We start from the raw sequence: 14,599 nt of genomic DNA on the forward strand, positions 1-14,599 counted from the left end.
ACAACTTACACGATTTTGTGCACAAACAGACAACCGAAATATAATTTTTGGAGGTGACTTTAATGTTCCAAATATAGACCGGGAAACAATGACCTCAATGTCGGGGTGTTGCCACTCTGAACTTTTGATCGACTGAATGTTCTCAAACAACCTTGTTCAGATGGTAACGAGTCCCACGAGGGTTACTGAAACCACCAGTTCTCTCCTTGATTTGGTGTTTGTTTCTAATAATCTGTGTGCTGCAAATAACCATTGTGCAGTTGTAGATGGAATATCAGATCACTGCATGGTCGTGTTAGACTGTCCAGTCCTAGTCCCCAATCGTCGACCTGGTACGGTAAAGGAAGTTAAGGACCTCAACAGAGCATAAGACGAAAGTATCTTAGATTTTCTTGAGTTACCCTTCGACTGGTTTTCTGATTTATCTACCAGCGCTAACTGTGATATAAACCAATTATGGCATTCCTTCCAAGGAACTGTAAACACGTACGTATAGAGCGCTTTGTGCCAGCCAGGAAAAGGACTACTAGACAGCATAGTCCTTCGGTGACGAGGGAGATTCTACAAGTAAAGCGCCAGGCAAAAAGACTTAACAAAACAAAGGTAGCTGTGCTGCGTACAAAAATTAAATCGCTAATAAAAGAATCCAGGTATGAGTACTACAATGTTAAAATAACCAACTTCCTGCTTAATGATCCAGCTAAATTTTGGAGGCATTTACAGGGCACGAGACAGCACGTAACCAAGATTGAGGACTGTGGAAGAGAAGTTGACAAATCAGCTATCGCTAAAACATTTAATAACTATTTTTCTGCAGTATTTACGATTAACGACGGCGGATCACCTGAATACAGGAAAAGTGCAATAGGAGTACCGGACGTCCAGATGTCACAGGAAGGCATTTTCGAAGCACTTCTAAATTTAATCACAAAGAAATCAAGTGGTCCAGACAATGTCCCTAACGCATTTCTGAAAAGATACGCCGAATGGTGCTCTAAATTTCTTTTTGTTATATTCAGTAATGTGCTTGAACAGGCTATTGTACCGGATCAGTGGAAAACTGCAAAGGTAATACCAATTCATAAAGCTGGTGACAGGCTTCAAGTGTGTAACTATAGACCAGTTTCTTGGCTTTGTTCTTGCAGCAAGGTTCTCGAACATTTTTTATTCAAGCATCTCGTGACTCACTTTGAGGCAAATAACTTCATATCTGATCAACAGCATGGTTGATCAGATATGAAGCTGGTTGATCAGTTCTCGACGGTTACGCAGCTTCTTCATACTGTAAATGAGCTTGCAAAAATTCTGGACAAGGGGGGCCAGGTGGACATTATTTTTTTTGGATTTCGCAAAAGCCTTTGATCGAGTGCCACATCAGAAGCCGCTGATAAACCTTAAGACTCTACTAGCCAATGAAAGACTCGAACGGTGGTTGAATTCATACTTGAGCAATCGTCATCAATTTGTTGAGGTCGGAGGAGTAACTTCCCCGACTATTTCGGTTATTTCTGGTGTGCCCCAGGGGTCTGTGCTCGGGCCTTTGCTTTTTCTAGTTTACATAAATGATCTTGCTGTTGATGACAGCGTACAATGTTGGCTTTATGCGGACGACTGCGTATCGTTTTCAGAGGTAGGTTTGAGAAGTAATCAGGTAAAGCTCAGTAACTGTCTAAACAGTATAACGCAATGATGCACGAATTGGCAGATGTCGCTGAACAGTTCTAAGTGTGTATACATGAACATCACACGCAAGAAAACGCCCCTCGGTTCTAGCTACACCATCAACAACCATCCCTTAGATTTTTTTTATCGCTGATGATTTGTCATGTATACTTGCTGTGTGCTAGGTTATCGTGCTTTTTCTTTTTGTGTCCGTCTATGCCCACCCCTACAATAAAATATGGGTTCCCGTGACAGGCAAGTTTGTAGCGGCTTCCCGCGTGTTTAGTGCACCATAAAACTTGCATCTGCTGCGTCTGCGATTTGTGGTATTCGTTCCCGTGAGTTCTCGGGGGGGTTTCTACAGGTCCTTCATATGGTAAAACAGGAATCTGTTGCATCCGTTATGGGGTATCCACACGAAGGAGAAATCCGCTCCTTTCTTCCGCGGAGCGCGCATCACGTGAGACATACGTCATCCCTTTTCGACGCCTCGCGGCACCGTTCTCCCGTTCTCCTCTGTGGCGGAGGCGCGGAGGCTTCGTGCTGTCAGCACGAAAGCTCCGCAGGTGCACGCGGCGGAGCTGGGGACGGAGTTTCTCGGGTTGCTGAATGCGCGGTGTCCACGATCTGGAGTATCAGTTACCGCATCGCATGGTTTGTAGCGGGTGCCCGGTGTTTATCATTAAAAAATTTTTGATAAAGTTTTGCTGTTGCATTTCTAAAGATAGCCCACCCCATGCTTTTCAACATTTATCTCTTCATTTTGAGTGGGCGTTATGTCGGAACTTTACGGCAGGTGGACAAAGTTCTGCTTCACGGTTTTTCAGCGTTTCGCTATGTCTGCATCTATCCAAGTCATCCGTAAACATGAAACAAGAAACTTTTGAAACTGCTCCTTACGATCATAGTGGTCCGATGAAAACTTTGAGAATCAGCAGATTATTATGTGCACTAAAGTGCCTCCACTTGCACCATGCTCCATTTCGAGAAGCCACTTTACCGCTCCCACAACAGTCGCTCTACGGCTGCTGCGTGATAAATTTTCACCACATTCTTCTGATGCGTAAATCACTTTTCACTTGTGCATTCTTAAAGACACGACTCTATACACTTAACCAAAGGGCACAGAAGCTAAAAACTTAAAATTAAACTCTATGAGGAAGCCAAGAGTGACAATACGGCCGTCATAGACAAAATCAGTAACAGAAGACCTTTCCCAAACCGTTGTACGCTCCACTAGAAGCGGAATAAGATCACATGACGCATCACAGATGTGAGATTGGTGGAATTCTTACCTTAAGGTGAAGAAGAGCGAAATTATTATAGGTGTACATGCAAGCAATGTACGCCCGCAGTATACGTTGCTTGCGTGTTTCATGCAACCTTGCAGGAGTTTCTGTGAAGGTCCATTACATTTGGGATGTAGCCCACAGCAAACAGCATCCTGATGTTCAATAAAACACTCACCGCAAAGCAAGCAGTTTCTCCGGGGATGACCAGCTGTATGTGGCCGGACACAGCATTTTCACTGACTCCAGACTCCATCCAGACTTGGTCAAGCTCGTTGCAAGCCTTTGTAAAAGAATCACACTAAGTTACTCATCATAGATTTCTGGGTATTTGGCCTCTAATGTTCCCCGCTAAATTTAGCGGAAAATTTATGCCACCAATTCAGGTTCTCTGCTAAATTTAGCCAAAAAATTTACGTCGCGACCTATGCACCAATTTAGTTTCCCCGCTAAATTTGGCGGAAAAATTGATGTCGCGTGACCCAATGACACGGGACCTAAAAACAAATTCAGGTTCTCCGCTAAATTTAGCGGGGAACTTGAATTTAACGGGCCTCGTAACAAAAGAAGGTGCTAAACATGACGGATGCTATCGCAATTCATAGACAACCAACAATAGTGGTTTCTGCTGTTTTTTCTTTACTCAAACTGAAATGACTTGCAAACATCTTGTACAATGTCATACATTTTTCGAGTGGATTTATAATACTCAAACTCAGCGCATCTGTCAATACAGACCTTTTGGCAAACTAAGGTTGTGGGTTTCTTTCAGAAAACATAGTTAAACCTTTTGCATGTGCATTCATGATCGATACATGTTCTAAAAATGACAAAGGCTACTTACTACACAGTGTGTATAAAACGGCTAGTTAAAATACTTGACTGTAGTGTTTGCAAGTATTCAAAATCTCGAATAGTAGTTTCAAATAATACATTATTCAATATTCTATTCAAGATGAACTGTGATATTCATGTTTCTATGTGTCGATCACAGCAGGTTAGCCCCGTTGAGTGCGCTTCTTACCAAGCACGGGTGCACTGCTGAGAAGCAAGATCCGTGGAAGCAAGCTCCCAGGTGTTGCTTCTTTGCAGTGCACCGGTGCACGATAAGAAGCGCACTCAACGGGGTAACCCGCTGCAATCAACACAGAAAAGTAAGCGTGTTTGGGAGAAAAGCACACTTTCAAAGTGGAATGGCACATGCGCACGCCTGGCATATTTAAAAAGAAACTGAAACCTTGTGAATGTTGGTACCTACACTGCAGTAAAATTTTCAAAATATTTTTTGAGCTACTTCAAGAAAAGCACATTTTTAAAGCGGGATGGCACATGCGCACGTCTGGCATATCTAAAAGGAACTGAAACTTTGTAAATGTTGATATCTACACTAAAGTAAAAATTTTGAATTTTTTTTTAATTACTTTAACTACCTATATTTTCGAAATTGCCGGCCTTTACTCTTTCTGGCATGCTATTTAGTATCGTGAAATTCAAAATATTATTGTGAAATCGACGAATAAAAATGACACCAAAACCAAGATTCATATATACCCATGTTAAATTAACCTGAGACTGGGGCAGAGAAGAAACATCAAAACGCAAAAGGGATAGAAAATGGACAGATTGACATCTCACGTTAATCTAACATAGTTAATATTCACCAGCTCGCCTGCACCCTTACCATATTTTCGCAAATATACCCGTGCTTCTCATTGCCGTGACATCAGGGGAAGGCGGGCTTGCAGGTAAAAATATACTCGTCCTTTTCATTGCCGTTACTTCAGGGGAAGGCGGGCTTGCAGGTCGAGCGGGCAGTCTAAAAATGAACTATGCCGAGCATTTGTTTCAAGCTGCTGCACGAGACTTGGAGCGAGCTTCCAAAGCATTCATTGGACACCATGAAACTGTTTGTAATCAATTAGGAAGAAAACCTACAGCCCAAAGAGTGAACCCCTGCCTTTCTCTGACGTCACTTTTTCATTGTTGCCAGTAGAGCCTTTCACTTTGGAAAACACGGTGAAGACCAATATTCTAAATTCGATATTGGGACGGTGCAAACTAAATTCAATATTGCAGTGAAAAAATTGTATTTCCCCCCAATATTTTAGTTATTATTTCAGCTATGTTTGTTGGTATGTTTAACAAATTTTCAGGCAAATCGGGGACTACGAAGAAAAAGCCGGAGTACCCCTTTAAGCAAGTTTATGTTAGGGAGAGATGCCCCGACAACCTGCGTTCATTATTCGCGATTGTTTTTTTTTTTTTTTTTTTTTTTTTTTTTCAAACTGAGATTGATGAAAGAATATTTGCATCTCTATAGGTTTAATTTTAGATAACATTCGTTGTTCACTTGCCATCCCAAGGCATAGGAATTTCTGAGGCCAGTCCATACATACAGTTAGATTAAAATTAGCTTATAAATGGACAAATGGAATCTGGGGAACAACCTTAATGAGTTTAGCTCGGTATTCGTTCAAGCATGGTGCAACAGTAGTGAAAGGCTTGGAGAAACTATTCGATTAGAAAATATTCAGCCAAAACCACCATTTGCTTCGAATTTGCTTCAAACTCAAAATACACTATTTGCACGTAATACTATCTTGCCTGTTTCTTCCATTTTTCTTACATGGTGAACAGGTGCTGTCAAAACAACCACATCGATGAAGTCCACGTAGTGTGGCACCAGCAGTGGTCATGACACGAAAATAAAACAAGTTAGATTATACTTGATATGAAACCTTTGTAAATTATTTAATGTAAAGAGCAAATTTTACCATTTCTAAAACTCCAATTAATCCGAAATTCTTTTTTTTTTTTTAATTTATAATTTTCATTAGGTGGCCAAGCAACACGGACAGAAATCTGATGTCACCTGCCCACGGTGACCCACGCTGGTGTCCATAAACCATTTGCCACGGTTGAGCAGTCAAATGCTCTCTTATTCTAGGCCCGCTACACACATGCACCCTGTCACACTCGCCCACCACTCTTGCCCTTTGTTCCTACCTAAAACGAAAGACGATTCTGATGAAGTGAGAAATGCCCAATATTCAATCAACTCGAAGCACGGGATGGAAGTGGAAGCAAGCACGTGGGAGCCAGGTCGCTCAGTCGCCGAGAGAGCCCAGTCTAGAAGATCAATCACGGAGATGTGCACTGGTGCCGGGGACACTGACTGTGTGTCCAGATGTAACCGACACTTACAAACATGGCAACATACCCAGCTATCTCCAATTTTATTTTTTGTGTCATGACCCTTGTAGTTGTCAAGCTACACACTCAATACCAACCTGTGTAAGTAAATTGCCCTGTATATCTGGATTACAGAGCAGCAGATACCTACGCCTGAGGAGTGAATGACCAGAAAAAGTTAATAAGGTGTCTACCCACAGTGAAAGCCTAAAATTTTCAGGGAATTTGCAGAAAAAATTGCGAGCGTCAGGGAAAGTTATTAATGTCATCTTATCATTCATGTTGAGTTTTTAGACAATCTGGAAGCAATGTTTCAGTGTACTATCAGTAATCTGATCAATATTACAAGCACAAACCATGTGGTACTATTTAAGTTAACAAAAGGTCCCTATCTGTAATGTTACACTCGTATCATTAATAACAATGGTTTCAGACCTTTTTTCTATCTACATTAATCGGGGAATTTCATTAAAATAGTGGAGAACCTGGAAGTATCGGAAATATTCTAGACATAATTATGGTAGACACATGGAACAAACCCATATCTAGTAACATCTTCTGCTTCGGTAATATCAGGCGTTCCGCAAGGTTCCGTCCTTGGACCTCTCTTATTCTCGATTTTCATTAATGACATTACTCGTAGCATTCCTGTGAAATTATGCTTGTTTACCGATTACGCCATATTGTACACTGAAGTCCGTAATGTAAATGACTAAGTTCAACTTAATACTTGCCTTCGCAAAATTCAGGCTTGGTGTTCGACCTGGCAAATGTCATTAAACCCCATAAAAAGTGTCTACATGCACATTACTCGCAAACGCAAACTTCTAACTTATCAATACGCATTGGAGAGTCATATCCTTTCAGAAGTCTCGTCCTATAAGTAACTTGGAGTTCTAATTAGTAACGATTTACGTTGGAATACTCATGTTAACTACATAGTGCGTAAGGCACTGTCAAAACTATGGTACTTGCGTCGAAATTTCAAACAAGCTAGCGTGGATATTGAACTGACCATTTATAAGACATTTATTCGCTCTATTCTCGAATATGCTGCGGTCATATGGGATCCCTACACTGCACAGAATATTTCCTTACTTGAAAATGTACAAAAAAGAGCATTTTGTTTTATTTTTAACAAATATGGTCGTCTTGACTCAGTCTCAGCCCTTCATGAGCAAGCAGGCTTGCCTACATTGCAACATAGATGTAAGGTGGACAGATTGAAGTTTATGTTCAGTCTAAGTTCCGGTCATGTAAACCTGAATCAATCTTAGCACATAACACCACTTGGGGTCCCAAGATTTCCCTCCAGAAATCAAAATAGCAGAGCCTTCGCCGAGTTTAACCGCAAAATAGATGCTTTTAAGTACTAATTTTTTTTCGCGAACAGTCAATGAGTGGAACAAGTTACCCGAAGAAATTGTCCATAATTGCAGCTTGCCAGAATTTGCTAATTGCTTTAACAACTACCTGTAATTTTTTCCTTTGTTCAGTATGTATTATTTTTGTGAGCCGCGACTGTGTTATGTAGGGCGTATTCTTTCGTTTCCTGTGTACCTTTTTGTTCTATTGGCGTGGTTGACCTTTGTATTTATGCTTCAAGGTGTACTTACATGATAGCCCATTGTTCATTTTTAGGCACTGTCGGCTGTTGGACTGTTGTTTTCTGTATATTTGAAGTGTTTTTTCACTCCTACCATGTCTTCAAATTGGAGTATGTAGTATATATAAATAAATAAATAAATAAATAATAGTGAATACCAACGAGGCTCTCCTTTGCTAATTAAAATTTCATGTTACTCTAGTCGAAGTGAAGTCTGCATATTACAAGTGCTAACATTGCTTACAGTGTTGATAGCCATGCGTGCTTCGAAGTTGTCGACGCAGCTGAGCACAAGGTCCACTGGCCCACCTTGCAAGTTGCCCGTTCTAGGTGTACCACATTGCATGGGAAAGATCAAGAGGATGCACCCCAAATGTTTACTGACATGCTTGCAGATGGCAACAATAACAAGCGTAACTACATCCATAAAAAAAGGAAGTGTTATGTGCACATATATACAGCTCGAAGTTAGTCTGCCTCATAGGGTGACTTGTCTCTCAGCTGAAGATGAGCAATTTAGCCAGTGCAGTACAACCATTAGCCTGGGGTCCTTCCAATCCCCCCACTACATCCATTCTAATACTGAGAGTCTGCTTTTCAATAGAATGTCCCACCCCAAAAAATTAACAGGGCATTTTTCACCGCAAAAATAAACTATGCATTGCCGAACGCTCATTCACCGCCGAAATGCAGCACTAACAGTCTAAACTGGACATCAAAGTTTCAGAACCACTATCTTATTCAAAAGAGTGATTTTCTGAAAATTTCAATGGGAAAATGGGGATTGTTTGTGGTAACTGCTGTCATTCAGCTTCATGTATTCAAGGCAGGCACGTAGCCAGGATTTTGTTTCGGGGGGCCCGACCATGACAAAATGCGGTAGGAGGGGGAGGGGGGAGAGGAGGCCCCAGCAAAATGGAAGATTTCGAAAAGGGGGGGGGGGAACGAACCCCATGTCCCCATTGGCTACGTGCCTGATTCAAGAGGTCCATCGGTCGCCGTTTTCCTATTAAACATTTCAGAAAATCACTTATTACCTTTGAATAAGATAACGGTTCATTCTGAAACTCGGCGTCTAGTTCAGACTGCTAGCGCTCATATGGGCAGAGAATGAGCGTTCAGCAATGCAAAATTTATTTTTGCAATAAAAAAAATTTTTAAAAAATTCTTTGGGAGAACATTTTGCTGCTGGCATGAAAAACATTATCTAACACATGACAGATGTGTCATCTTGTCACCAGCTCCACTATAGACCGTCGTAAATCAAGAAGGTAGGGCGAGGGAAAGACGGGCCGGGGAGGAGGAAGCAGACGGAACGCTAAAGAGAGAAGGTTTCGCCCCGCCCGCGCCCCCCCCCCCCCCCCCCCCCCCCCCCCCCGTCTTCTCCAGCATTTCGTCTGCTTCCTCCTCCCCAGCCCGATTTGCCCTTGCCCTACCTTCTTGAATATCAATGGACTATAAATGATCTCATTTCCAAATGTATAAAGATTAAAACAATTTATCACTTACCTAATGGTATCCATAAAGTGCTGGAAATTTTCCACAGTAGTAATGTTGTAGTTGTATGTCTCGAAGGTGACGTCCGGATTAATAAACCTTAGCAAGGCAAATGGAAGCAGATTGTTAAAGCAAAAATGAGACTAGAACTTGTTACATCTCTTTGTCCCACCTCACACCAGGTAATCGAAGGACTACATGCAATAGTGGTACAAGTAGAGGCATCAAAGATAAGAGTAGCTGAAAATTTTCCAAATGTTAAAATAAGGTGAATTAGAGATACTGCTGCAGACGCCAGCACATGCAGCATGTATAACTACACTCGCAGCATGCTCCTTGGTGCTGGGAAAACTTAGCGAAAAATATATTGTTCTCTAGTAACCAAGTATACAAAAAAAAAAATAGTGAGAAGCTTGGTGAACCACATAATGAATGGCACAGAAGTCTAAATAATGCAGCTCTCAAATGTTTGAGACTCGAAAAATTATGCATCTACACTCTATCTTGCTAGCTGTGCGAGGCGAGAGAAAGACGAAAGCCCCTTTTGTACGTTTTGAGTGACAGAATACTGGTGGGCAGAAAAGCAAAGTCCAGGGTACATTAAAAGAGGGGAAATCCTTGTTCCCCCTTTCTCCAACTGCTTGCATTATGCTCTCGCTCCTGTACCTTTCTTATTGCTGTGCACAACTAGCGAGGTAGAGTATACACGTTTGCAAGTCCGGTCTCAGAGCGCCGCCATCTTCCTCAGTGGGGTGCGCTCTCGGGAGCGGCCATAATCCGATTACGACGCCTTAGCAAGGCTTCGTAATCGGATTATGACTGGTCCAAGCGCACCCCAGACAGGCAAGATGGCAGCGCCCTGAAGCCGGACTTGCAAACGTGTATAGGGAGTGAGCCTTAGTGAACTATAAATGCTGTGCATACTCCAGAGTCTTTGCAGCTGCTTCCACCTTGCTCATGCCTGCTTGGTGAGGCTGGAAGAATAGCCGATTCATGTTCGCAAGTTCTACCTTGTCGTAGTCAAACAAGATCAGCTGCAACATGAGGGCAAGAAGAGAAGAGCAGTTATTTTTGGGATGGATGACCTGGACAGTGGAGCAGCCACTTTGCTTCGTAGCATGCTACTCAAAATGCCCAATTGGATTCCACCTGCGAGGTGGCATACCTTTCCAATTCCGCACCTCGTGAGCATTTCGGCAGTGACACTGCCTACGCCACCAACTCCCACAACAGCTATGGTGTATGTTCTGATAGCCTGCAGTGAAAACATTGTTTGCAAACTGCAGAAAGATGATTTTCCATTCACAGGATTCACTTCACACTATGTAGCAGTATTGCTAATGCTTTATTCGGTTTCTAAAACCCGGGTGACAGTGAAAAGCCCATGCCATAGAGGCTCACTGCATAGAGTTATTATAATGTACGCTAGAGGTTCAAGTGGCGCTAGTGTGCTGACGCAAATTGAAGCAGACAGCAACCAGTCGAAAATTGACTTCCGGTAATGCATTTCTATGGGAAAAAGTGAGTGCATTTTCTCTCTGCGCTCGATCATAAGAGCAAATATCCCGAATAATTCGTACGTACTAGGTAGCTTGGAACATTTCTCAGTCAAGCCGACGAAATAATTGGTCAGTTACGGTGTTTTTCTTTCAAATTCATCGCATTAAAGACTGTGCTAAAACAGCTTCGTACGTGTATTTATGTGCACTGTCGGACACTGTTAGCGCGAACACGACGTCGGCGCTTTTCAGCGTGGGGGATATACGTGCCAAACGAACGAAGAACATCTGGAAATTAAGAAAGACGGCAAGAACTACGCAGTAACACCGCATCAGTAACTACACGTGCATATACGATCAAAATTAATTGAAGGCCACGTAATCAATTCCTATTTTAAATAAGTAAGTACCGTTTTATTCTTTCTGCTCTGAGCGAAGTTGCTTGTTCTGCGTTCAAAATATCACTCGCACGCTCGAAATCTTTGAGAACAAGTGCCCGATAAAAGCTGCCTGGCAGAGAAAGCAATACGAAGAGACAACTTTTATAGCTCACGGACTTTATTATCTACGTTTTGAATGTTTTTATCCGCTCATGCACGACGGGGTCATTTTTATATAGTGACAGGACTGGCATGTTATCAATATATAAGCGTCACCGGATTGCTGGCGAGCCTTGAACACACTCTACATTCCTTTCGATTGTAATTTTGCTTTGAATCGTCGCTTGTTTTTACACACCTGCTGCGGAACACACGTTTGGGACTGAAATGTAGCGAAGTTAAACATCGGTCACCGATGAAGAAAAATGCGCTAACTAAAGGAATTACACTTTTACAGTGTTAATCAAGGTACATACTATTCGGTACGACCCAAATAACCAAAGTGTTCCGTGTTATTTTCCGGCGAAGAGACAAAATGCACGCGTGCTTTCCCATAGGAATACACAGGAAGACTGGAAAAGTAGACTGGTTGCTGTCTGCTTCAATTTGCGTCACGGAAGTCGCATAGACACTAGCGCCAGTTGAACCTCTAGCGTACATTATAATAACTCTATGGCTCACTGTACCCGCAGCTTAAAAAAGGTTATTTTACAAGTTAAGCTGGAAGCTTACCTCATAATTTTCTACAATTCCCATGCGCTTTAAAGCCATCAAGCGGCTGCAAAAAAAAAAAAAGAATTGTTAGTTTTTTTAATACGAGTTCTGCTTGGAGTTTAGCGTTCTGTCAACACCGTACTGACACTCGATCTGCTGCATCTTCGGAGGTCTTGGGTGGGTTTTATGTCGTAGGCATAACGTCACGCGAAATGAATCAACGTCAATTATGATACGCGCCAAATGACTCAGTGCGCTCATTTTTTACCTTAATAATCGGATTAATCACTTTAAGTCAGAAATGCCGACAAGAGGTTTGCACCATATGTCATCACGGAAACCTCATAAACTCTTACTGTCCTCTATACAAACATCACATGTGTGATTTGTAAGTGACACCTAAAAGTAAACACGTAGTGCGGCACACTGACAAAACCCCGGCACGCACCTGTAGGGGTTTGAATCCACCACTTCGGAGCTCATTTGGGAAATCTTCCCACGCGGATTGGACCCTTCCGCCCATTTTAGCCGGGCGATTTCGGCTTCCAGTTCTCGTACGCGATCTTCTAGGCTATGCGCGAGTGCCATTGCAAAAACTGTTACGCCTGCTACGAAAGCTCCAAGACAGCAGCGATGATCAAACGCAACTTTTGACACGGCCACCGGAGAGATTCCGACCGAAAGACGGAAACAAAGTACACGTACACGCGTCAACCAACACGTGACCACGTCGATCACGTGACCAAACTGACTCTAAAATCCAATGGATAATGAGCAGTTTTCTTCAATGGGAGGTGCGGCCAGAGTTGGTTAGAGCGTGCATGAGACGGAAAATGGGCTTGACACGCTCTTTTGGCCAACCAGAAGCCTCAAAGAATTCCCTACCGGTTGCTACCCGGTAGTAGCAAGAAACTGTTGTAATCATAGCTTAGGTATATGTTGGTATATGGTTTTATTAAGCGCATAAGAGTGAAATATAGCAACCCTTTGTGGGTGAAAATAGGGTGCACGTGATGTTTCGATCATGGCCGCTTGGCCAGCTCCGGCCGATTAGCAGCTGGCAGCTGTCGAAATATTGTCGTCTGCTAGTTCCACATCTTTATTCACCTACGAACACAAACCATGTCCTTAGAAGCTCACTGGAAACAAATAATTGTTTTTGAGGTATTTATATTAGTTATGAAGCGTGTTAGGGTGCCTCTATCTGCCGGCCGAAGGAGGCACCCTAACCGCTCATTCACACTGGAAGCGGATTCGCGTTCGCAAAGCGGTTGCGAACGCGGTTGTATAAAGATCCAGTGCAATTGCACGCTCAATCGATGACATCAAGTGCGCGTGACATTGTACTGCATCTTTATACAACCGCGTTCGCAACCGGCAACCGCTTTGCGAACGCGGATCCGCTTCCAGTGTGAATGACCGGTAATAACTGTCGTGTTTCCGATCAGGAATTCAGGAGCTCGAAGGTTAAAACAAGCTTTTACTCAGCAGCATCGCAGATCGTTCGCCCTGGTTTGATCTCCCGCGCGTGAGTGTCCCCCGGGCCCCGCGTGCCTCGTGTTGCCGATGGCCCCGCCCCATTCAGAGCCGTATATTGGGAGAGTTTGGCCAATGGGTGTGGCAAGGCGCCGGAGAGGAGAAAAGTAAATGAAAGGGAGGAGAGCGCCGAAGGAGCGAGAGAGAAAGAAGGGAGCAGAGAGGAGACGACCGCCATTTTTAAGCAACGCCGTCGGAGAGGAGCACTGCTGAGGTTATGCGTCGTCTGCTACGGGCCAACTTCTTTTTCGCCTGAATAAAAGTTTGTGGCCATACGCCAAAAAATCTTCATTTATTAGCTTTTTAACCCACCGAGGAATAACAGAATGTCATTTTCTTGCCAGAGTTGGAAAATAAACTCCTATTATTATTTAGATGCCAACCCCACGCATCCAGCCGGGAGAATGATCAAAGATGGCGGCCCTCTCCACTCAGGTGGGATCAGCCGGGAGTCCACGCGCATGCGCTCATGCCTCTCGCTCTACGCCGCGTGCTGATTGGCTCACTTGGGAGGAGAGCGTTACGGCGGCGAGTTCATAGACTGACCAAAATCTCGCCATATACGGCTTGGCGCCATCTGTGAAGATAACGATACACGACACAATCGAACCGCTACCTACACCGTCTTCCAAGCAGCGGCCGTTCCCGATGCATGGTGGAGGCTACGCGGTAACAACAAGCCGCTGTAGTCACTGTAGTGTGACCGCTCGGACTGCAGATTCCCCGCCGTCAGCGCTTGGCGTACGAACAATGTCGATCGTTCCGCTAGTGCGCTAGTCGCACTCTTCCACCATGATTCTGGAGGTATAACTCACTGTTCATTATCACTAACATAATCACCCTCTCTAGACGGGCCTCACAGGCATTATTGTAAGGGCTACACGCCTTTCTGTGGCGCCTGCGCTCACGAGGGCAAATAAATACCAATACCAACCGTGATTGAAACATCGCGTGCACCATATTTTCAGTCAGCGAAACTTACTCCGGCGCACTTATTAAGTTTGTTTCTCGCGACCACCGCCAGGGTATTATTTCCGGCTTCTAGTTGGCCACATTCGAATTTGTGAAGACACCCTGAAACATGCCCAGCCCGCTTTCGGCCAATGGTGCCTCCTGATTTGTCTCCTATACTTCCCAATGTATGGCCAAACTCTGCATATACGGCTCTGTGAATGGCCAAATCTGAGTTTTCGCAGTTCTTCGGTGCACCCAAAGTACCTAAAT

At 43.5% G+C, this 14,599-nt stretch overlaps 1 protein-coding gene across 1 annotated transcript in view; it reads right to left on the bottom strand.

Moving 5' to 3' along the window:
* LOC8034364 (ubiquitin-like modifier-activating enzyme 5) overlaps positions 1–12,722 on the bottom strand; it is a 28,453-nt gene extending 15,731 nt beyond the window's left edge. Inside the window, exons 1-7 of the mRNA XM_002408912.4 lie at positions 12,288–12,722; positions 11,858–11,903; positions 10,412–10,501; positions 10,171–10,280; positions 9,259–9,345; positions 7,994–8,075; positions 3,130–3,234 (exon numbers count right to left, since the gene is read on the bottom strand). Coding sequence (XP_002408956.3) covers positions 3,130–3,234; positions 7,994–8,075; positions 9,259–9,345; positions 10,171–10,280; positions 10,412–10,501; positions 11,858–11,903; positions 12,288–12,427 — 660 coding nt within the window. The 5' untranslated portion in view covers positions 12,428–12,722. The remainder of the gene's footprint in view (positions 1–3,129; positions 3,235–7,993; positions 8,076–9,258; positions 9,346–10,170; positions 10,281–10,411; positions 10,502–11,857; positions 11,904–12,287) is intronic.
* Positions 12,723–14,599: the final 1,877 nt, after the last annotated feature.

This window comes from Ixodes scapularis, unplaced genomic scaffold (assembly GCF_016920785.2).
Source record: "Ixodes scapularis isolate PalLabHiFi unplaced genomic scaffold, ASM1692078v2 PGA_scaffold9__187_contigs__length_104089568, whole genome shotgun sequence".
NCBI classification, from domain to species: domain Eukaryota; kingdom Metazoa; phylum Arthropoda; class Arachnida; order Ixodida; family Ixodidae; genus Ixodes; species Ixodes scapularis.